Raw genomic sequence first — 25920 nt, forward strand, 5'->3', positions numbered from 1 at the left:
ATTTCAGCCACTGTTTTTCTAAAGGTGGCATTAGGAATATACTGACTGACAGATATTTCTACCTCAATGGCACAGAGGTCAGAAGTGCCTATATACTTGCAGACCTTGGTCTTGACAATTAGCTGGACAAAATCGGAGGATATACAGAACTCAAGAGCAGACCAGCCATTTTGATCTGTGGAATTTGAATTAACCACTCGCTGTGCTTTGCATTACAGTCTCCAAAAATAATGAATAAAGCTTTTGAATCCTGTGAATGAGCCATACTAATCCTTTCCAAGAGGTAGTCATATACAGAAGCTTCAATATTTGTAATGTGGTAAACATCAAATTCATAAACATTGTAGAACTTACTGAAAATCTACAAAATATATAACTTCATGGCAACTACAGGCAGTCCTCGGTTATCGGCGGGGTTCCGTTCCGAGGGTGTGGTGATAACCGAAAAGTGCCACTAACCGAAAATCAGCAATTTTTGCGCTTTTCCAGCAAATTTCGGGGTTTATCGGCACCAAAAAGTGCCGACTTTCAGTTACCAACGCCTCTGTTAGGTATGTATTGGCACCAATACCCAATTATCGGCGCCAATAAGTGGAAATCAGCAATTTTCGGAGCCGAAAATTGCCGATTTTCGTTGCTACCAGATCGTCTTTAACCAGGGACTGCCTGTACTCTTCACGTTTTTCTGACAATAGGTCATCCAGACTTAGTGTATATCCATACCTTGTGCATAGGGAATGTTACGATAAATTAAGTCAGGGCAATCACACCCCAGTATTAAAAACTCAACCTATGATTTGTTACTACTTACTAGTGTCTCAGATAAAAATATCATATTGTAGTTATGGCTGCAACTGGAGATCATGAAAAGTTTATCTCAAGCCTTGAATACATGAGTAAAGTACTGTACTGAACACTGGATTTTTTTTTTTTAGTAATGAATAGCAGCTCCAAGGTTCAACTCAGTGTTCCCCAAAAGATAAAATTAACATTATAAAATTAGTAACAAAACTAATTAATACTCATAACAACAACCTCAAAATACTAAAAATCAACAGAACAATAAACAACAAAATCATAAACAGTATCTATATTATTTATTTAAAAAACTCATTGAAATCATAAATAAACCTGACCATAAGTCACTGTAAAAAGTGCTGAAAGCAACTGGTCAACAAGGTGGAGCTGGCACACTTTCTAAGGCAAATAAGAAACCCTCCAGGTTTGCCACATCATCATTTGCTAAGAGAGTTTACCAGTAACCCGTTCTACAGCAAGAATATCATGATCATAGCAGAAATTTTCTAAAGCACTTTATAATAATTTCTGCAGAAATTTACACTCAAATTTTTTCAAACTGGGTAACAATGTATAAAATATTTTCTGGCTCTGCAGATTAAATTTTTTCCTTATTTGTAATATCTACTCTATATTTTGTTTCATTTGGGATGTAACGTTCATGCCATATTTTAACCAAGTGTATTTGTGTAATAAAATGTTATTGTATATTTCTGATATCCCTGTTAGAGTGTACAGTTTTTCCTTTATGAGATTAAAAAAAAAATGCTGTGGAGCCTACGTACAATATTATTGAAGCCTTAAAATACTTCACCAGCATAACCTCATCCATTTGCGCTCACTGAGACACTTCTGGAAAGTTTATGCTGTGAACAGTATTTGTAATCTCTTAAAGTTTTCAGTTTGCTGATATGTCATTTCAGACATATTTAAATACTAAAATCAATGAACTAGAAAAACATAAAAGTATTTTTAAATGAATGAAGTAAAAACTACAAAAATCAATATGCTGTACCTGCCAGTTTCAGTACTTCACTGTCTTAAGAAAGTTTGTGCTCAGCACATTCGACTTGTGAGCATTGCCACACTATTTTTGTTTCTTTTTCAAAAATTTTACCAGTCAAAATTGGGGTGTCTTCTCAGTTGGAGCATCTTCAGCACCAGAAAATGCAACAACTAGGATGTCTCTTTTGATTAATAGTAACTGTTAGCTATAACACAGGATGGGGTGATGTGTATTTTTACTTAATAATGGCAGATATAATCTTGTACATATAAAAATGGTGTTAACCCTTAAACGCCGACTGGACGTATCATACGTCGACTAAAATTGTCTGTTGGGTGCCGAGTGGACGTACCGCACGTCGACTACAAAAAATTTCAACCTTCGGTCAACTTTGACTTGACTGAAATGGTCGAAAAACGCAATTGTAAGCTAAAACTCTTACATTCTAGTAATATTCAATCATTTACCTTCATTTTGCAACAAATTGGAAGTCTCTAGCACAATATTTCGATTTATGGTGAATTTTTGAAAAAACTTTTTCCTTACGCCCGTCATGTAACTCGGCCGAAAAATTTCAGAAATTCTTTTGTCATTTTGTCGTAATTTTTGCACTGTTTTATATTAGCCATTACATAAAGTTTTATATATGAAAATGTGCACAATTTCATGTAAAATACAGCAAAATACAACCGATGGTTGTAGCTTTTATCAGTTTGGAAATATTTTCATATAAACCACGATAACTGCCAAAATTTAAACCTTCGGTCGACTTTGACTCGACCAAAATGGTAAAAAAACGAAATTGTAAGCTAAAGCTCTTACATTCTAGTAATATTCAATCATTTACCTTCGTTTTGCAACAAATTGGAAGTCTCTAGCACAGTATTTCAATTTATGGTGAATTTTTGAAAAAAACATTTTCCTTACGTCCGCGCCAGAAATTCTTTCGTCACGTTGTCGTAATGTTTGCACCATTTTATATTAGTCGTTACATAAAGTTTTATGTATGGAAATGTGCGCAATTTCATGTAGAATACAACAGAAAATAACTCATGGTTGTAGCTTTTATCAGTTTTGAAATGTTTTCATATAAATCACGATAACTGCCAAAATTTCAACCTTTGGTCAACTTTAACTCGACTGAAATGGTAAAAAAACGCAATTATAAGCTAAAACTCTTACATTCTAGTGATATTCAATCATGTACCTTCATTTTACAACAAACTGGAAGTCTCTAGCACAATATTTCGATTTATGGTGAATTTCTGAAAAAAAAAACTTTTTCCTTGCGGTAACTCGGCCGAACATCTCAGAAATTCTTTCGTCACGTTGTCGTAATGTTTGCATCGTTTTACATTAGTCGTTACATAAACTTTTATATATGAAAATGTGTGCAATTTCATGTAGAATACAACAGAAAATAGCTCACGGTTGTAGCTTTTATCAGTTTTGAAATATTTTCACATAAATCACAATAACTGCCAAAATTTCAACCTTCGGTCAACTTTAACTTGACCGAAATGGTCAAAAAACGCAATTGTAAGCTAAACTCTTACATTCTAGTAATATTCAATCATTTACCTTCATTTTGCAATAAATTGGAAGTCTCTAGCACAATATTTCGATTTATGGTGAATTTTTGAAAAAAACATTTTCCTTACATCCGCGCGGTAACTCGGCCGAACATCTCAGAAATTCTTTCGTCACGTTGCCGTAATGTTTGCACCGTTTTATATTAGTCGTTACATAAAGTTTTATATATGAAAATGTGTGCAATTTCATGTACAATACAACAGAAAATAACTCATGGTTGTAGCTTTTATCAGTTTGGAAATATTTTCATATAAATCACGATAAATAGAAAAAATTAGACTTTCGGTCAACTTTAACTCAACCGAAATGGTCGAAAACTGCAATTGTAAGCTAAAACACTTACAGTCTAGTAATACTCAATCAATTAGCTTCATTTTTCAACAAACGGGAAGTCTCAAGCACAATATTTCGATTTATGGTGAATTTTAAAAAAAAACATTTATTTACGTCCGCTCGTTACGAATTCATGCATCATTTTGTGATAACATTTTCTCTGTGTTGCTTTGATCGTTTTACAATTTGTTATACACCAAAATCATCGCAATTTAGTGTACAATACAAAGAAAAACAAAATAACCCGTTAGCTTTAACCGTTTTGCTCACAGCGCGATTTGTATAAAATTATATATGAAAAATATTTTTTGTGCTGTCATATATTTCAGTATTTATATATGATAATGATATTTTTTCATTTCTGATGGTTGCATACTAAATTTCAGGCAATGACAAAAAAAGGAGCCAAAAATGAACTCTTAATCTTAAACACTAAAGCGTGCTGTGATTTTTGAAAAAAAAAAAAACTTTTTTCCCCTTGGCGCTAACTCCCGAACGCTGCCGGCATACGGGAGACGTTTTTGTAAATAGAGGCTCGGCGTTAGAGGGTTAACATCTTAAATATGATTACTGAAAAAACTAGTCAATGAGAACTTTTACTAATTTGTTTTATCTTTGACCAAAGCCACACTCCATGAATCAAAATCTACTTCAATGACAAACAGTACTACCTTTCCCTAGATAATATTGTTAATACTGAGATGGTTAAAATGATCACTTTGATTATTTCAAGATAAAAGCACTTCCAATCTATGAACACTACTGCCTAGACTAAAATACACATGAAAATTTGCGAAGCTATTTACTGATATAAAGTTTTCATTTAGCAATTTGAAATGTTTCATGAACTTCTGAAAGGATTACTGGTTACAAGAAAATTTTAGAATGGTGGCTCTCCATGGAAGTCTAGTTGAAGTACTGTATACGAATGGAATATAGAGTTTAGGCCTAAGGCTATGAAGTCATTCAGCACTGGGAAATACTGTATATCACAACTGGTATCTCAATAACTATTCCACTTACAGAACCTACATGAAACACATTGTCTCACATGAAAATGGATAACAGTAATTGTTCAAATTCAATACAAACTTCATCTTACCTTATCATTACGCTCACAAAGAAATTTCAGCTTCTGTGCCTTCTTGTGCATAAAAACTCCATCTAAGTGACCAGTTTCTACAGAACGAATTTCTATGGCTTTATTACCCCAGCCCATGATCTGACCAGTGCCGATGAATGCTACAGATGTAGGCATTTCTCCCCATTGTAGCATCATGTTCTTTGTCACCTAAAAAGATAGTCATTGTTAATAACACATGAAAATTAACATTAAAATTGTTATCACAATAAATCTAGTTTTTAAGCAAACCCATGAATCATAAAATAGCCTTCAACTATGCTAAATTCACCCAGGTGCACAAAATGGTGTATTTCAAAAACCTGTTCCAGCACACTTGCCTAATCACCCCAGATCCTTGCAGATACATAACCAATAAATAATTCTACCAACTCCCAGATCCCAAAGGTTAAGTTACCAATAATCATTCTAATGTCCAAATCCACAACTGAAGAGTGAGTGGAAGGAAGGAGGCTACTAGAGTTTAGTGATTAATGAGTTTGTATAAATTTTAATTTATATACAAATATTAATTCATACAAATATTAACTTATACAGTTTGCTGGTACAGAAGCTCAACAATTATAAAACAGCCTGAATCACCATTTATGACGGAGAGCAAAGCACAAGAAGCAAATGTAACTGCCAAAAATTCAGTCCCTGGAAAAACAATGGGGAGCTGGCATGGACAAGGCCAAAAGGAATGCTTCCATGAGTAAGGAGTCTGCAATGGAAGAATCTTCCAATGATGGGCACTTCCATAAATAATGGGCCTGCTGTAAAAGAACCGAGAGGACACCCAACAAGCACAAGAGGCTTAAAGACATGGAATCCCAAGAAATATTGCACCTGTTCATTGTGCCAGACCACTGATAAAAGTCATGAGGATGAGGTATATAACTGACTTGGCCCCTTTCCCACTGAAAGTACATGGCTCACAGTGACACTGGGTTCCAAGCATGCAAAGCTTGTGCCTTATGAGTGACATCAATACGATATAACTTAGCATGTGTGTTTTGACAACGACAGTTGCCGACCCTGGGGATAGCAGTGTCAAATTGTACTTAAAAGTCATGGAAGATGAAAAAGCATGGACCTCATTGGCCCTAGTCCTAATTGCTGAAGCTGCAGATTTAGCCTGAATAGTTACTTACAGTAGCCAATAAGAAATCAAATTTTGCCTAAACACCAATCCTGACAATGCACAGGTTGAAACATACAGGAGGGAGGGCAAACCGATTCCCTATGCTCAAAAAACACAGAAGACTGTCCTCTTGAACTGTTGAAGGAACAGTAAAAAGACCTGAAACAGAAACATCCCCGGTAGAAGACTGAGTTTTGGCTACAAACTCCAGGGCAAAAGAGGGACTAAGTGAGAGCCAGTGACTGGAGTGGAAAACTTCTCAAAGAACATAAAACTGACTTCCACACTTGAAGGGAACAAATTTGAATAAAAATGGTCTCCAAGGTCAAACCTGAAAAGGGTGTATCTGACAGAGATGGTGGTCTGGCAAGGTTGGGCAGTACCAAAGTCAAGTCTAAACTTCGGGTTTTTCTCTGAAACACGAGGGGAAGATTTGATGAAGAGGTGGAAAACGTCAGAAATACTTCATAATGGTATCCCTGCACTCATTAACCCAGCATTCACAGTCACTCCATGCCTTCCTCATATGCTGCTTCTCATCTGATGGATTCCATGCAGCTTCTGATTTTGCTGCCTGCCTGTTCTCCACCCATGTCTACCTCTACTCCAACAGTTATCAGCACCGGTATGCTTGGGTAATCTGTGGGCTATGCCTTACTTTATCAACTATAATGATAGGTGTTTTCATTAAGTATGGAGCCAAACAGATACCATTAGGATCACCCACAAGCTCCTCATTCCATGCTGTGTCTGGCACAGGAGTTCTCATCCAGACTTGACCTCTAGTGATGTGAATGTGGCTCTCTTGTCTTCATTCAAAATTCATCAAGCTGTGCTGCCGCCAAGTCTTGAACACATTCCTCTCCCAGCACCTAGACCTTGTTTCCTGAGTCCAACTGTCTCGTTTACTACAGTGATTGTTGATGCTAGTCCATATCCCTTAAGTCTGGACACACTGATACAAACACATGTGGACCATTCTTTCTTTCCAAAACCAAGAGCAGTAAGCTTTTATTATAGAGAACTACTCTCCCTCAATATGGCAGGGATAGTTCTCAGTCTAACGGCCGTGAGCTAGACTGGTCCTCGAGGAATAGCCATACCTCCTGGCATCACCAGAGAAGTTCCTTGAGAACAAATCATCATCATAAAGATCCGTGATTATCCAATGGACCTTCACCATTTCACAGCTACCAGACCTATCAGCAATTGCTCATGACTCTTCTCCTTCATGAAAGATAAGATGCTCTCCTTCACTTGCCATCTGTCCAGCCCTTTCTAGCATTTCAAGATCTACAGATACTCTCAATATTCTTTTCAATCATCATCCCCTGCCCTTCCCCCCCAAAAGAATTTTCAATACATCTCACAATAAAGTTCTTTTGGTGGAGAATTCTCATGAAGAAATTGTTGAGGATTTCAGCACTCTTCAAGCTGAGGCTTGTGGCACTTTCAACTCTTGAATGTCCTTCCATGACATGCTCTTGGAAGTCTTACTGTACCACCCTCAACGTTGCTTAAGATGCAAAGCAAAGCAAAATACCACATGCACAAGGGCACCAGTCAAGGAAGCATCATAGGTAAAAAAGATATTCAAGACATACAAAATAAAATATACAAAAGAAATTGCAGAAAAACTAGAGATAAAATAATTATATAAAGAAGTGAAACTCATGTGCTCAACAAGAAAACACATGCTTCCAGTTTGAACAGCTCAGTTCTATAATACACAACTGGGAATATCAATCCACAATTTGGTCACAGCTGGAACAAAGAATACTGAGTAGTAGTAAATCCTACAAAAGAAAAGGCCAAGACCCTCAAAATCAACTGCATATCTAGTATGGCCAAGGGTGGCTATATTGGGTGGAAGTGATGCAAATTTGGTACAACAGTTGTATGAAAGTAATTAACTCCCCATCTTGGTCCTCTTGACCCCGACTTTATCAGGTTTGCCAAGGATACGACATTCAAGGTGGTAAAAGGAAAAATATTAAAGCTACCACAATGAATGCTACTTTACACCAACAAAAATAAATACAGTAAATCCTCTAGTTACATAATTCTGTCTTCTGGTACAGGCAGTCCCTGGTTATCAGCAGGGTTCTGTTTCTGAGGGTGTGATGATAACTGAAAATCGGCAATTTTCAGCGCCTTTTCGGCGATTTTTGGGGGTTATCGGTGCCTCTGTTTGGTATGTAGCGGCACCAATACCCAATTCTCTGCGCAGATAAGCAGAAATTGGTGATTTTCGTTGCTAGACAAGCTCCATAAAACCGGATCACTGTTAACCGAGCCCCCCGTTAACAGGGGACTGCCTGTATTTTCCATATTCCAGGAGATTTTGTTAAATAATAAAAATAGACAAGCTTTATGAAAAGCTATACAACAAAAATCAAATTTAGTGCCAAATCACACAATGCTGTAATATTGTATTATACACATTTTTATAGCAAAATTTATTATTTCAATACATACCAACTATTAACATAGCTACTAAAACTCACATCCGCATGCTCAACAAATGTGAAAAAATAAAGATAACGGGCTGAGATTCCATATGACAGTTGCTGTCTAGTTCACTTACCTCCCACCAGGTGAGGCTGGAATGTTTACCTTATATTCAGTCAAACTTTTAAGAAAACCCACTAAGTGGGAGGCTGGGAGGGATGTTACTTAATACTGTAGTTGGTCAGTAATTAAATTTTCTTTTATAAAAACTTATATTATTTACACTTAAACTTACCAACAACAAAGAGAGGTGAATACCATATTGTAAAGCAGGTGGGTTAGTGCAGCAATCTAAATAAAAATCACCAAGCCCTGAGACTAACAGTTCCTGATGAGAAACTTAAAACATTCCTTACCTTCTGTGGTATCCTTCCTGGAGAGTATGCTGTCAGAATAGTGAATCCACATAAGGCTGTAGGACCCTCAAAAACAATTGCAGGAAGGACCCTTACAGGTTTTTAATTTTTTTTTTTACTTCTCAAGAAGTACAGTTAATTAAGGACCCTATGCCTCAGTCCAGCAAGAACAAATGACAGCAAACTACAAATCACCACCTATAAAGATACGCTCCTATACACAACAGCGTACCTTCATGCTCCCCACAACGACTTAACAAGGATATTTACTCTCTTTGCTGGCTTAGGAATCCACTGTTCCCATTACAACTAAAGCACTTAGGGCTTTACAATTTTCATTAATGATCTCTGCATCCTTAAGGTGATGCGACCTCCACTCAGCTGCATTGACTAACTCTTCTAATGAAAGTCTTTTGAGAAAGCTAAATGATGTACTAACTGCACGTACATCATGGATTTTTACCTAAAGTAAAAGTAATAAGAGCTGGATCAAGGTTTTCATGCACTCCCTTAACCAAGAATTTAACAAAAACAGACACTGCATTCTTGGGCATAGGAAAACTTTGCTTCCTCATTCTTGGGCATAGGAAAACTTTGCTTCCTAACAGCACAAAACAAATTAGTAAATTATTACGTAAGGGTTTAATTAGGCCTGTCCGCATATACACAGGATGCTCTGTCGAAAAAGTGTCTTCTTTCATACCTATCAAAGGCAATAAATCAGGAATGTACAGTGCATCCTCGACTTACAGCGGGGGATCCTTTCCAGTGTCGCTGTAAGCTGATTTCCGCCGTAAGTTGATTTTTCTCCATTATTGGCGCTTTAAGCGCCGCAACTCAATGTTGCATCAAGTTACAGCGCTGTAAAACGCCGTTAATGGCACTGAAAAAGTACCGTAAGATCAAATCCCTGTAAGTTGGTGGCGCTATAAGTTGAGGACGCACTGTATAAGTCTCATGTTAAAGCCTTTGCCTTAAAATCCCTCTTTGCTCTGAAATGAGGTAGAAACGCTCATAAAACCTGCCTCTTGAAAAAATGCCTACAGCTCACTGACCAGTCTGGCTATCATTTAAGTGTCTTCATAGTTGAAAATTTAAGAGGAACCAACAGCAGGAGGTCCAAAGGTTCCCTCATAGGCTATTAAGAACTACATCTAAGTTCCAAGAAAGGGAATGCTTAGGAGTTGAAGGAACCTCAACTTTAAATAATCAAATGGCTTCTTTCAGGTCAAGATCATAAGAAATATGCAGGTTAACATGGCTAAGAACAGAAAACACTGACTTATAGCCTTTTATAGCCTTTACTGACAGGCCTTTAGCATACCTAAAAGTCTGGAAGAACTTAATTAAATTACCTATAGAGGTAAGGATGCAAGAAATTCCCCTGGAAAGGCACCACTTGTGGTAAACCACTCACTGTTGTCGATGTAGACAGTTGGTATATTCTCTTCTAGACTTAGGTTGATTAACTGATTGATTAATTGTGGGTTATCTGGCGTCACAACTACCAGGGTCACCGACGCAGATCTAGACTTAGGTACTGACCGTCTACAGGCTCTTGAAAAGCCTATAGCATGTAAGAGACAGTCGAGTCTCCAGGCAGTTAGCTGAAGCAGATGGAGTTTTGGTGGAACCTGCTTGACCAGATCCTTCTTCAATGGGAGCAGTCTGGGAATACTGATGGCTATGAAGGGAGGTCAGAAAACCATTCCCTCTGAGGCCACCATGAAGCTACCAATCATTCTGGTGTTTTAGGATACCCTCAACTCCAGAACTTCCATGATCACTGCTCGAGGAGGAATGGTATGAACATCCCAAGTGGGCCAACCTTTGGAGCATCGCACTGACTGCCTACACCTAAGGGTCTTGGAATGGGGCAAAATAGTTCAGAAGCTTTGCACTGAGAGCTATGGCAAACAGGTCCACTATTGGAGTCCCCCACAATTTTCACAGGTCTTGACACACTTGAGGGTGAAGAGACCACTCAGTTGTTAACACCTGACCTCTCATGCTTACCTGATCTGCCAAGACACTAGCCTACAATGCTCCTGGCTTCTGTGCACAAAAAAAGTTTTTGTGCTAACTGGAACATGGAACTTGACTTTGTTCCTCTCTGCTTCCTGAAGTACGCTAGAGATGTTGAGTAGTCTGAGAAGATGGAGACAACAATCAAGAATTTCCCAAAGGAATTCTGGGGCAGTGACAAGAAGAGAATCTGTTGAGAAGACCTGTCTCAACTTGCCCAAAGTAAAACTGGGGGATTCATAGTAATTCTGATCTTCAATAAACTATCAAATTTTGTGTAATAAGTAAAAAAAGAAACCCATATCCTGCAATAAACCATCTACTTGAGGTTCCTGAGCCAACTGGGGAGCAACAAAATATAGTGCAAAAACTTTAGGTGGAGGAAGTGATTTGAAGGAAAGGGAGGGAGTTGAAGAAGGAATCTGAATATCAGTAGTTTTAAATCCTGACCTAACAAGTTGCTGAAGCAATCTATCAGACTCCCTACATTTGTGATACATAAGTTTACAATTCCTCTTTTGTTCAAGATGCGCACTCAACACACCTGCCTGTCATCTACCTTGCAAGTCACTCCCTGGCACTCATTACAAAAAGTATGCCAAACATGACTCAAGGAATACGTCCTATTATGACAATTGTCTGTTAAGCATGACCTAAAAGACTATCTCTAATACTGCTGGTGGCTGGCATCTTTAAGGGGATGGAAAAACAAAAGAAATGCAGCCACTTTAATAAGAAAACAGTCAAAAAACAAACTTCTGAAATACCATGCTTGCATTCAAAATGGTGGCAAAAGTTTTTCTGAATATAAGGTAAACATTCTGACCTCTGTCTGGTATCTGGGGCGGGGAGGTGGACTAGACAGTAACTGTCTTATGGGATCTCAGCCAATTATCTTTATTTTTTCAGGTTTTCCAAACACTCAAAGGTGACAGTTTTAGTAGCTATCTTAATAGTTGGTAAGTTTCATTGAAAATGATAAAATAAAAGCCAAAGGCCAAGTGCTGGGACCTATGAGATCATTCAATATTGGAAACAATGTTGAAACAATTGTTAGGAGAGGGTGGATTGCGAGATGGAAGAAAGAATATAAGAATGAAGGTATAGTAAAACGAATTAAAGGGGTTACAGTTACAGGCAGAAGGGACGCTGAGAAGAACCCTAGTAATGCCTCAGTTCACAGAGTGAGGTGCATTGACGGCACTACCTCAGTACGGGCATATATAAATGTTAAAAAATATGTATGGAATATTTTAAAAGTTTAAATATATAAAATACTATCTTATTAACTAGACATTCAACTAGAATAGTTCCATGGTATAGCTATTTGGCACTGCTGTTTCTTGGCATTGTATCTAAACATGTGCTTGCATTTGTGTTATTAACACTGTTTTGTTTACGTTAAATCTGACTTAAAAATACGTCTCCCATGTGTCTGAGGAAAGTTCTGCTGGTTTTAGTGCTAGTGACTTGGCATCATGCCATACTATTTGAAAATAATGTGGCTAAGATAAAATGCAAAGAAAATGGTGACAAGGATTTGTACAAGGGTCTTCCACTGTCTGGACCAGAGTTTCCTTGCTTGGGGGCAAACTCAGACACAGTTTTCCATCAGTTTCCCTCTTGCTCTTGTTTTTGAAATGGTGTGCAGGGCAGACTTAGCAGATGGGCCTAGGATGCCTGGTGGTTTAGCAAGAGACTGCCCTACCTTTACCATTTTCTTTTTCTTTATCTTTGCCCACGAACTCATTTTAAAAACCACAATTACTGTCCTATCTTCATTGTCTAGCAAATCTGGAGATGTATTTGTCCTTGCTGGGTGTGCTGGCTCCTCCAAGTTGACCAGTTTCATTCAGCTAAAATTTTGTCTTTCCATGTGCATACACTTTTCAGTATTGTTTTTACATGTATGTACTGTTTCCGTTATTATTTTTGTTAAGTTTGTAAATATTCCTTTACGCCTGTTTTATACATTGTTGCTTACAGTATTTCTGGCAATACTGATACTTGATCCTGGTCCACAGAACTGATCACAGAAATGTCACATTATATACAGCAATGTCTCTGGATTATATAAGAATATCTTCCTTTGTTCTGAAACACTTGTCTCTCACTTGCAACATATTTCAGAATTGTTGATTCCAGAGTTTAAGAAACCCATTTTAGTAAAGTGTAATACCATTCCTAGGACCTGTGGAATGGCTCTGTATATTAGAGAGGGTTTCTTCACATTTCTAGGGCACTGCATAAGTGTAGATGTCATGAAACAAGTGGTTAAAGTCTGTGGAAGACTGATAAATCTTTAGATATGGGAACCCAGGTTTTGATGACTTTATGGCTGCTTGTTTACCAACATGGCAGCAGTTCAGGAAGCCAACTCCAAGGCTTGTTTCACTTTTGCTGTTGAATACAATGCTCATCACACTGAATGGCTGAGCTCAGTTACTGCCAAAGATAATCATGGTGTTACTGCACTACATTTCTCCACTAATTCTGGTTGTTAGGAGTTCATATATGAACTCACACACCAGTCTGGCAACCATCTTGACCTTGTATTTACAGATGTAAAAAGGGCTGTGTCTTGTAGAGTAGGTTTACCAGTGAGTTCACTTGATTATTGTTTACATTCTTTACATTTTTTAAAATTACATGTATAAATTTATTAAAAACAGTAAAAATGTTGAACTATCAAATGATTTATACAAACAATGTTATGGGGTTTATGGGGTATTTACATTTTTCATAAAGGGTTTATTCAACATTAATTGTAAGTCCTGGAACAACTTAATGATGCAAGGTGTGATATTACCATATTAGATATTATCGTAAAGAATTTGGTAGTCATGTTACAAGGAAGTAACAAATAAGTACTTGTTTGCAAGCAGCAAAAGTCACTTTGACATACGAGTTTCAAAAGCGTAAAGCTGCTGACAAACTAAGTTGAACAAAAGGTTGTGCAGTGAAAAAGAATTAAGAATCTGTGCTCTCGCTTTATAAATTTTTAAAAATTGTTGAGGGACAGGAACCCAATTTTTCCTGTTTTTTTATATTTTCCAAAATTAGCACTCTGTGAAAATGAGGTTATAACAAAATGAGAGCAACAATTATGCTTCTTTTGAAAAGTTCCTCCCAAAAAAGTTATTATAAGATGTAGCACTAGCACTGAAACATCATTTGAGCTGCCATCTGTTAATTGTTCCACTACCAATACTACCATCTTAGCTTTGCCTTACCCCAATATAACTGATTCTAAAATCTACAATGTTCAGCCACTGCTATCTTCATCTTCCACATGACCCAGCCAACATTAATGTTGAGCAATGCTACTTAAATGTACTATATTATCTTCATTTTCCACATGACCCAGCCAACATTAATGTTGAGCAATGCTACTTAAATGTACAGTGAACCCTCGCTACTTCGCGGTTCAACTATCGCGGATTCATGACTTCGCGGATTTTTTCCATTACGTATGTATATTATAAGAGAAAATATATAGCGGATTTTCCGGAAATTTCAAAAATAGTCGCGATATATGAAGACCCAAATATTTCATTAATTCCATTAATAATTATTAATATCTGCTAGTACTGTTGGTTCATTGCATTATGACATATAATTCAGTACAAAATGAATTTAAACAAAAGATGCTTCACTGCATCGTGGATTTTTCAGAAATATTCATCGAAAAATTAAAATTAAAAAAGTACCACCATATCGGCAGCCATATTGCGGGAAAACAGCGATGTTTCATCATGTTACGAGAAGAACGAAAAAAAGGACTGGAAGCTTATTATAGACAGGCACTCGGACAAGGCATGTGAGTGGACTGAGAATATCTTATCACTGTTGATGTTTCATCTTAAATCACTGTAAAATAATTAAAATCCGAATTTCATACGTAAGCAACTCAAGGATACTGTATACAGGCTACTGTGCTGTACAGGACAAGGCATCTGAGTGGTACATAAGATTACTGTATATCTTATCATTTCATTGATTTGTTTCATTTAGCAAATAAAAATTATTTTCACTGTTAGTAAAATAATTAAAATCATTACGATCTTTTTTTTCATATTACTGTGATAGGAGTCAAAATAGCAGGCACTCAGACAAGGCACGTGAGTGGTACAAGGATATCTTATACTGTTGATGTTTCATCTTCCTGTAAAATAACCGAATTTCATACATAAGCAACTCAAGGCTGTCTCATCACCAGCTTGTCAACACACCATCTCTCTCTCTCTCTCTCTCTCTCTCTCTCTCTCAATGAAATATGAATTACTGTATCATAAACTTTTATGTACAGAATTAAAAATAATTTCATTGACAAATTTGTTTCTTTTAGCAACTAAAAATTATTTTCCTAATTCTTTTCGTTAGTAGTGAGCAGCTTCAGTCAGCTGATTCTCAAACGTAAACATTACAAATATGGGACGATCTTTTTTTATGCATATTACTGTGATAGGAGATCAAAATAGTAATACAGGCACTCGGACAAGGCACGTGAGTGGTACATAAGAGAATATCTTATCACTGTTGATGTTTCATCTTAAATCACTGTAAAAATAATTAAAATCCGAATTTCATACATAAGCAACTCAAGGATACTGTATACTCTCTCATCACCAGCTTGTCAAGACTTAGTCTCGTCCCAAGCTACTGTGCTCTCCATCTCTCTCTCTCTCTCTCTCTCTCTCTCTCTCTCTCTCTCTCTCTCTCTCTCTCTCTCTCTCTCTCTCTCTATGAATTACTTTCAAAATCTTTTATGTACAGAATTAAAAATAATTTCATTGATAAATTTGTCTCTTTTGGCAACTAAAAATTATTTTCCTAATTCTTTCATTAGTAGTGAGCAGCTTCAGTCAGCTGATTCTCAGAACGTAAACATTACAAATATGGGACGATCTTTTTTTATGCATATTACTGTGATAGGAGATCAAAATAGTAATACAGTGTTTAAGTGCATAGGAAGTGTTTATAACAGTGTGGAAAGGCTATACAGTAAAGCCTTTAAATATATACCATGTATATACACTATATGCCTCCCTAGGGAGGGGCCAATGCTACTAAGGAATTTCACTTATCGTTGGGGGTTCTGGCCCCCATTATCCATGATAGACGAGGGATCACTGTACACTATTATACTATAATATAATCATTTTCAGTACTTGAACAATTCAATATGATTGCCACATACATCATCATCTCTTTACATAATGTAGTTCATTCTTCTGCGTAACTTGCTATTTTGTTGTATGTGCCACTCACAATGGGATTAAATTCTAACACACACAGGTTATGACTTACAAACTGTTCTATGGAACCATCCACCTGCCAAAGTCAATGTGCATTCATTTTCAATAAATCTTGTATTATTAGAACCACAGCTAACTTTCAAACATTTTTACTTTTCCTTATCAAACCACAAATTTAGCCATTTCCACTCAAACACTTTCAATTAGTACTTACCCTTCCATAAGTATTTACATATACACCTTCATTGTCGTAACAAATGAGTAACTGAAGACCATTACTATTAGGTAGCGTCACTATAGTGTGTGGTGTAATATTACCCTGGATCTGAAATATGAGCAGTGTCAGTATGATATAAAAAGTAGTTTATGAAAAATATTAAATAATTTGATCACAATTATTTGCTGTCAAGTGATTAAAGAATCCCATGAACTAATCAAACCTGAACAATAGTAAATAATTCTGTGACTCAATGAAGCCTTTCTGAACTTTACTTGTATACAGTACTGTATTTGTGTGTATACAGTATTACTATTGCTGTTCATTAGCTTAACTAGACCACTGAGGTTGAAACTTCTTTCTCACAAGGTTGCTCCAAAATATATGTACAACTGGGTTATTTTAATATTAAGAAATTATTTTTGAAATAGGTAAGTACTAATCATTTTAAATTCTAGCCAAGCGGTCCAAACATTTTGCATGTGCAAGGAAATAAAAATGACATTAAATACTATGAAATTCAGCACTTACATGTTTTGGAAGATAAATGTCATAAACCTGACCAGAGTCAACATCTACTGCATGGAAACCCTGAGTGGAACCATAGACCACTTTCAAACGTGAACCTTCCTCTACAGTTAGATCCACTAAACAAGGTTTCTGTACTAAGTCACCAAAACTCTGTAATGAAAAGCAGTGATACTCTATGAAGTCATTTATTCTTTTATTCTTTCTATGGATAAATAAAAGTCGGCTATTTGAAAACTAAAACTCATAAAGAGAAATTATTAATTCTTGAATTATCAGGATTATTAGTGATTTAAAAATCATTGACATCAAACATAATCCAATATGCTACTGTATTTTAACCCACATCACCAAAAGTGGGTAACAAGCATTCTACAGAGTTTTTTTTAAGCAATATATGTCCTACCAACCACTAACCATTCCTCTTTAAAAATATTATGATTGTTGAAATGTTTAAGACACTATTATGGTTCCTTCGAAGATAAAAAAAAAAAAACTTATTATTTTCTCCCAACTAAGATAAAAAAAACTGATTATTTTCTCCCAACAAGATATATTCGCAAAACACCAATACCTGTAAAGGCAGCAATTTTTATGACAGCCATGGTCAAGGTCACAAAGTCACAAACCTTGTTCACATCTCAACGGGTTTCATAAATGAAGAATCCTTACCCAACATAAACCTACGAAGGTTCCACTGCTTCAAGGTCAAAGCTTGTAATCAAAGGTGTCTGCAATATTGTATCAAGGAATTTACAGCCGTATTTTCTATTCTGACATATTCCTTACAAAACAAGGCAAGACAAACATACTGGCAGAACAGATGGACAAACAAAAAATTAGGCACTTTACTTTCATGTACATTTATGCAAAGTGATCTACTTTGAACCATATTATGCATGAGATACTAACATATTGGATGGATGGTAAAATATCAAATGGATGGATGGACAAACATACCAATGTAAACCTCAGATATTGTTGGTAGGAGACAAAATATATTATCAGGAATAGATCAAGTCTAGTTTTCAAAATGCAGTAGTCATGAATAAAGAGGAAGTAATCAAAAACAGGACATTGGACTATTCATGCCATATATCTCAACATTAAACGTGACTACTGGTTTATGCTGAAGATCTTTACCAGAAAGGATTGGTGTAACCAAGAGCACCATGAAGACCAGTTTTACTCCACTTCACTGTAAACTGTTTAAATATCAACTTGAACAACACTGAACCATTTACTGATTTATAAAACCTGCCCTGCAGGTTTCTGTTTACTATAAGTCCATATTAAGTGAATATTACTAATCTACGTGATCATATTTCAAACTATTACAGTCGACCCCTGTATTCATGGGGGATGCATACCACTAACCCCTGCGAATAGCTCAAATCGGCGAATACTTAAAACCCCTCTAAAATGCTTATAACACCAAAAAACCCTCTAAATATGCTTATCCCTGAATATTTTGATAGTTTTATCACAAAAAGTGCATTTAGTCATGAAAATATGAAAATACAGTAATCTGTGAATATTTCTCTATGAAAAAAACACCACAAATAGGTGAATTTTCTATGAATAATATGTATATGTGTTCCACAGAGAAATCTGCAAATAGGTGAAGCCAAGAATCCAGAACTGCAAGTAGGCGGGGGTTCACTGCATTATTATTATTATTATTTTTTTCTGGTCTATCACAGTCACCCTATTTGACTGGGTTTTTTTTTTTATAGTGTGGGGTTCTGGGTTGCATCCTGCCTCCTTAGGAGTCCATTACTTTTCTCATTATGTGCGCTGTTTCTCGCAACACACTTTTCCACGAGTCCTGGAGCTACTTCGGCATCTAGTTTTTTCAGATTCATTTTCAGGGATCTTGGGATCGTGCCTAGTGTTCCTATGATTATGGTTACAATTTCCACTGGCATATTCCATATCCTTCTTATTTCGATTTTCAGGTCTTGATACTTATCAATTTTCTCTCTTTCTCATCTACTCTGGTGTCCCATGGTACTGCAACATCAATGAGTGATACTTTCTTCTTGATTTTGTCAGTCAACGTCACGTCTAGTCTATTGGCACGTATCACCCTATCTGTTCTGATACCTTAGTCCCAGAGGGTCTTTGCCTGATTGTTTTCTATCACTCCCTCAGGTTGGTGTTCATACCACTTATTACTGCAAGCTAGCTGGTGTTTCTTGCACAAGCTCCAGTGGAGGGCTTTTGCTACTAAATCATGCCTCTTTTTGTACTGGTTCTGTGCAAGCGCCGGACAATCACTTGCTATGTGGTTTATGGTCTCGTATTTCATATTGCACTTCCTGCACATGGGTGAGATGTTATTTCCATCTACTGTTCTTTGGACATACCTGGTTCTTAGGGCCGATCTTGCACCACTGTTAGCATTCCTTCTGTTTCCTTCTTGAGTTCTCCCCTCCGTAGCCATTGCCATGTTTCATCGCTGGCCAGTTCTTTTGTCTGTCTCAAGTACTGTCCGTACATTGGTTTGTTGTGCCATTCCTCTTTTCTGTTTTTCATTCTCCTGTCCCTGTATATTTCTGGGTCTTTGTCTACTTTTATCAGTCCTCCTTCCCATTTCTGCTTATCGGCACTGATAATCAGGTATTGGCACCAAAACATACCTAACAGAGGTGCCGATAAGCGCTGAAAATTGCCAATTTTCGGTTATCGGCAATTTTCACTTATCGTCACACTGTCGGAACAGAACCACCCCGATAACCGGGGACTGCCTGTATTAATATTGATATAACACAGCAAAATACCAATAAATTATTTTTTTCAATGCATATTTAAATATTTAGGTACAGTACTAAATTCTACTTGTGAATTCCCAATTTTTCCCCTCTTACTGAGGGTTATGCATTTTCTTGGCAGTGGTCAACAAGGATGCATTGTCACAAGTGATGGAAAATGCAAAAGAGATCAGGAAGAGAATATCCATGGCAAAAGATGCATTTGGTAAGATCAAGAAATTAGTCACCAACTCGAAAATATCTATGAATCTAAGGAGGAGGTTTGTGAAATGTTTTGTTTGGTCTGTATTGTTGTATGGCTGTGAAACTTGGACCTTGAGGAAGGCAGACGAGGAGAGGTTACAGGCTGCAGAAATGTGGTTTTGGAGAAGGATGCTGAAAATATCATGGACAGAAAGGAAAACTAATGAAGCATTAGAGAGAGTAGGCGCTGAGAGAGAACTTTTGGCTTCAGTAAGAGGTAGACAAATGCAGTTTGTGGGTCACATAGTGAGAAGATAAGAACTAGAACATCTCTCTCTCACTGGTAAAATCAATGGAAGGAGGCCGAGAGGAAGACCTAGACAAACATATATGGATGGATTGGTGAGAATGACTGGAGGAAGAATGTCTGCAGCTCAGTTGCTGCAGAGAGCCGGAAATAGAGAGGAGTGGCAAGCCATGATTGCCGACGTCCTTGGGATATGGCACCTGGATGATGATGATGATGATGGTCAACAGAGAGATCAGCTAACTGACAACAATTGGAATAAGAACAACTCCCAATTACTGGCTGTTAAAATGCACTTGAAGTTAAGAAAAAATACAATATCCTCTAAAAGCATTTTCTCCTGATGTCTAGCTAATTTGTAAAATAATGTGCCTACAGTAATGTGTGAGAGTAAGTATGGAGTGAGTTGGCATATGAATATACTGTATTCTTGATATGTAAACAGCGACATCAGCTGATGTAAAGCAATGGAAATAAAAAAAAGAACTTTTTGTTTTTGGTTTTAAAATGCAGCCAAAATCAACAAAAACACACAAATAAGTTTTAAATTCATAAAAAAGAATTTTCATCTTTACATCTATGTAGATGTTGTCAACAGGAGCTGAGGGGTTGGGGAGAAGGGTTATCAGTTGACAAAAAGGAACATACAGTTGTTTCATAAGTGTAGCATTGCATAAAATGCATAAAATGCAGGATATACAGGCAATCCTCGCTAATTGGCAGTGTCGGTTAATGGTGTTCCGGTTTTACAGCACTTGGCTAACGATGTCATTAACCAGATTTTTTGTTAGTTAGTTACAAATGATTTGTTTAACCAGACCTCTGAACCCTTTTAGGGTTCTTATCGGGCTGGAAAAAGAAGGGGGGAAAGAGTACATAAAAAATTAAGTAATTAAATAAATAAATATAAAAAAGGAGGGGAAAAATTAAAATAAAATAAAAAATCAAGAGGAAAAAAAAAAAAAAAGAAAAACAAAGGGAGGAAAAAAGGGGGAGATTATACTTTATTTATCAATTTAATTTTGTTTAAGAGGAAAATGATATTATTAATTGAAAAGTTATTACCTTCTGCTAGAGTATTCTTTATTGATTTAATTTGTAAATAAGTACTTCTTTCATGATGCCATCTGGGACAGTCAATCAAGATACGTTTGATTGTTATTGGGATGTTACATCTTTCACAAGTTATTGGATTTGTGTGCGGAGTTGACATCAGATGACCATGCGTGAGTCTGGAATGTCCTATTCTGAGTCTTGTTAAAATTACTTTATTAATTCTTTGCTTTTGGGTAGAAGAATGCCACTTTTTTTAACTTCATTCTTAATTTGTTTTAGTTTGTTTTGAGGGTGTATATTTGTCTAATCATTTTGCCAATCCCTATAAATTAAAGGTTTAGGGGCTTTCGTAGTAGTTGGGGGGGATTGTACAAGCTAATTTAGCAGCTTTATCTGCTTTCTCATTACCCTCAATGCCTACATGGGCTGGGATCCAACAAATTTGAACTTGAAGGCCGTTTGTAATTAAATGATGAATTTCCCATTGGATATTTTGGACAAGGCGATTATTTGATTTAAATGATCCTACTGCTTCAATTGCACTTCTTGAGTCGCTCAATATCAGTGCTGAAGGAATTCCTTTTTTGTTATAATCTTGAGAGCCAATTGTATGGCTGTTAATTCAGCTGTAAATACTGATGATATTAGAGGAAGGCCCATTTGGATGGTTTTATCACTTGAATAGGCTGATGAGCCCACTCCAGCTTCATTTTTGGATCTATCTGTGTAGATTATGAAGGGATTACCCTTCCGTCTTATGTGTTCCATGGCATGTTGATGGTACATTTCTGTGTTGAACATATTTCTTTGAAAGATATGATAAATATGTGCATATTTTTGCCCTTTTTAGTGTCCATGGTGTGATCAGATTTATTTCCTGGGTAAATTTGGGTATCATGTTATGTAAATTCAATAGATGATTAGTCTTTTTAGTAAATGAGTTTTGATTTGGGTTATTATTTGTATTTTGATTGAGAAATTTATTTGATACAGGAGTTGTGCCTGCTTGAAGGGATAAGCCTCTTCTTAAAGTAATTAGATCTTTGTAATATTTTAGAGGCAGTGGACCTGCTTCTGCTAGGACAGAGACAGTTGGAGAAAAGCGGAATGCTCCTGTACATATACGCACTCCCTCGTGATGTAAAGCATCTAGAGATTTTAGAGTTGTTTCTGAGGCAGTTGAATAAATTGGTCAGCTATAATTTATAATTGATAGTACTGTTGCATTGTACAACATTAACATTGTATCTCGTCCTGCACCCCATTTGGTGTATGAGATTTTCTTTAATAATGTAAGGGCTTTAGATCCTTTGGCTTTGATATGTTTGACATGATCTTTCCAATTTAAATGTTGATCAAAAATTATACCCAAATATTTAACACTATTGCACATGTTTATCTCTTCATTATAAAGATATAACTTAATGTTTGTTGTTTCAACCATCTTTTGTCTTTGTAGAAGACAATGCCATTTGTTTTATTTACTGACAACTTGACGCCTACGGAGTTGGTCCTAGTGGTTATATTATTTATTGCTATATTAAGTATTCTTTGAGCATGTCTCAAAGAATAACTTGAATAATATATTACAAAATCATCCACATACAAAATATTTTGTACACCCTCAGGCAGGTTCATAGTAATATCTACTGCCAGGGCAAATAAGATGCAGCTCAAAACACTGCCTAGGGGGATACCCTCCTCTTGTATGTAGCAATCTGAATATGTATTTTCTATGCGTACTTGAAATGTACGATTTGTTAAAAAATTATTGATAAATATTGGAAGGTGACCTTGAATATCAGATTTATGCAGTTTGTGCATAATATTGTACATATCTCCATGTGGTATCATATGGTTTTCTATATAAAAAAAATAGCCACTGTCAGCTTCTTCTTTTCAAATCCTTTTTTAATATGATCTTCTATTTGAGTTACCGGGTCTAGTGTAGATCTACCAGCTATTGATCCTGATTGGGTAGGTGATAAAATTGAATGTTTTATGACACTTGTTAATCTCAAACTAACCAATTTTCTCCAACAGTTTGCACAAGCAACTTGTTAGAGATATTGGCCTATAAGTAGTGGGGTTTCTAGGGTCTTTTCCTGGTTTACTTATGGGTATGATTATTGCATGTCTCCACTTAGTTGGGAAGACATGCGTTAGCCATATGTTATTATATAATTTTAATAAGAATTCTTTAGCTAGTGTTGCTAAATTCAGGGTCATTTCAAAAGAAATCATATCATGACCCAGAGCTGATGATCGACATGATTTTAGGGCAAAATTAAGTTCATTCATATTGAATTCTTGGTTATAATGAAGGTCCTCATCAGTTTCAAAATTAAGTGTATGATTTATTTTTTCTGTTCTAATTCTTTTGAAGTGTTCATCTAAATTAGAATAAGCACTAATATCTTCTATATGTTTGGCTAATATATTTGAAATATCTTGTAGGTTATGATTCAGTTTGCCATTATATAGTATTGGGCTTCTAGGTGGTCTTACATGTTTACCATTGATTTTACGGATTTTATGCCATATTTTCCTTAATTGAAGCATTTGGTGACAACTCCGAAATATAATTTTTCCACGACTGAGCTTTTTCGAATATCGTTTTTCGAAATTTTGCATTATATTTATTGTAAAGTGGTTTAATGTGATCAATATTTATACTTATAACTATTATCTTGTTTAGTTTGTTTATATTACAAGGGCCTTTATTAAGGGTGTTTAATCTAGACTTTAGTCTACTCAAATTACGTGCCAGAGTGTGTTTGGTTTGATTTAAGAGAGAGAAATTATTAGATCACCATGAAATGGGGGATATATTAGGGGTTGAAGAAGTTTTGGGGATGCATTTATCTGCAGCACTGATTACAAAACTGGAAAAGAAATCATTTGTGACATAATTGTTTTGATTTAATGGGAAGGGAGGGATATTTCTAGTTTGTAAATTGCATTTATCCCAGTTAGCTTTATATGTTATGGGAAATGATTGTTTTTGGTTGTTCAAATAATTCAAAACAATTGGAAAGTGATCACTAATATATGAGTCGTCTAGGACATTCCATTCCAGTTTTTCAATTAATTCCAGTGAGCATAATGAAATGTCTATTGATGAGAAGGTTAAATGAGTTTTTGAAAAGTACGTTGGTGAATCACTTTCATTCAGGCAATGTAAATTCTGAACATTTATGCAAATCTCAATGTTTGAGCCGGCCAAGTTGCTAGCATGTGTGCTGTCCCACAATGGATTATGGGCATTAAAGTCGCCTACTATTAGTAGGGGGCCATTTACATTATTTAGTATTTAAGGTAAATCACTAAAGATAGAGTTAAAATTTGACTGATTATATAGATTTGGGAAAGAGATAGTTTAATTTGATTGCAGTTATTTGATATGACAGTGCTGTAATATTTAAGGGTTCATAAGTTGAATCGTTATCAACATATATAGCTGTTCCTAGCTTGCCATCCGCTATTGGTGAGTGGCAAGCTAATTTATAGTTTCTAAAGTTTTTAGGAGCTGTACCAATATGCTCTAGACATATGCAAACAGGTTTATGTTCCTTTAGTATTCTCTGGATTTCACCTAGCCGAAACCGAGTAGAAAATCCATTCATGTTCCACTGAATTATTTTATTGGTCATTGTTTGGTAGGATTGGCATTAGATTTTGTAAGTTAATTGATGATTTAGCTATATCCCGTAACATTTTAAGGGAGTTTGCGTTGCTTTGTGGTTTCTTTGTAGCTAGGTTTCATTACTGAATATCTGATGCATTGATTGGTTCTTCTTCATATTTCCTTATTAGCAAATCTATTTGAGTTTTGATCATGTTTTTCTTTAGTTTTAAGGATTCTGAGCTTAGTTCGCCATCTTGATGGAATGTTAAAGGGCATTTTCGGTACCTAGTAAAGTTATTTATGAAATTTCAGGTTATATTTTCATTTTGTTAGGTAAACGATTATGCGTAATGATGAAAGACTCTTGACATCCATAAGATAAATCATGTTCAGTGCTGAAGGAATGGTTCTAATCTCTGGGTCCCAATTATGTTTCCATTACTGGATGTTGAAATATTTTTGTTAGGAATTTCTGGTATAGGTATATTGGATCCCCGATGTGCTGGTATAAAATTTTGATTTGAATTTTTTGGTTTATTCTTTGGTCTTGTTGAGGGTTGATTTGATGTGGTTGTGATTTGATTAATTTTATGGGTTTTTGATTCTTCAGTGGGATGTTTAATTGAAAGTTTCTGCATTGATTTTTGTGATGAGAGTACAGAAGAGTTAGTTGATTTATCCATATTTGGGGAATCGTTATTTATATTTGTCTTGGATTGTGGAATACTATGGATTTCCACTTGTGATGCAGTTAATGTAATCTGTTTCTGATCAATGGGCGAGACTGGGGTTTTGCTAGATCGATCTGTGAATGGAATGTTAGGTTTTTTCCCCTTAGGGGGAGTTCTGTCAATTACTTTCCTTTTTATATTATGGTTATTTTTGTCAATTAAGTTTTCTGTGGATGATGTTAGTGCATTATGAGTTTCCAGATCTGGATTATTGCCCTCTGTTGATTTTTCCATATCATTGGAATTTGTTTCTGAACGATTAATTGGGCTTGTTACTGGGGAGGTCTGTTGCAACTGTACTCTTGGGCTTTTATGAACAGTAGAGGAGGAGGAGAGGTGTATCACAGCTATT

At 36.1% G+C, this 25920-nt stretch overlaps 1 protein-coding gene across 29 annotated transcripts in view; it reads right to left on the reverse strand.

Moving 5' to 3' along the window:
* The window catches only part of msn (serine/threonine-protein kinase msn), a 289523-nt gene that overhangs the window by 11896 nt on the left and 251707 nt on the right, over positions 1-25920 (reverse strand). For all 29 annotated transcript variants that reach the window (XM_067128891.1, XM_067128885.1, XM_067128876.1 and 26 more), the window contains 3 exons: positions 16893-17042; positions 16359-16469; positions 4833-5021 (listed from right to left, as the gene is read on the reverse strand). In XM_067128891.1, the coding sequence (XP_066984992.1) occupies positions 4833-5021; positions 16359-16469; positions 16893-17042 (450 nt within the window). The remainder of the gene's footprint in view (positions 1-4832; positions 5022-16358; positions 16470-16892; positions 17043-25920) is intronic.

Source organism: Macrobrachium rosenbergii, chromosome 27 (genome assembly GCF_040412425.1).
Source record: "Macrobrachium rosenbergii isolate ZJJX-2024 chromosome 27, ASM4041242v1, whole genome shotgun sequence".
Classification (NCBI taxonomy): Eukaryota; Metazoa; Arthropoda; class Malacostraca; order Decapoda; family Palaemonidae; genus Macrobrachium; species Macrobrachium rosenbergii.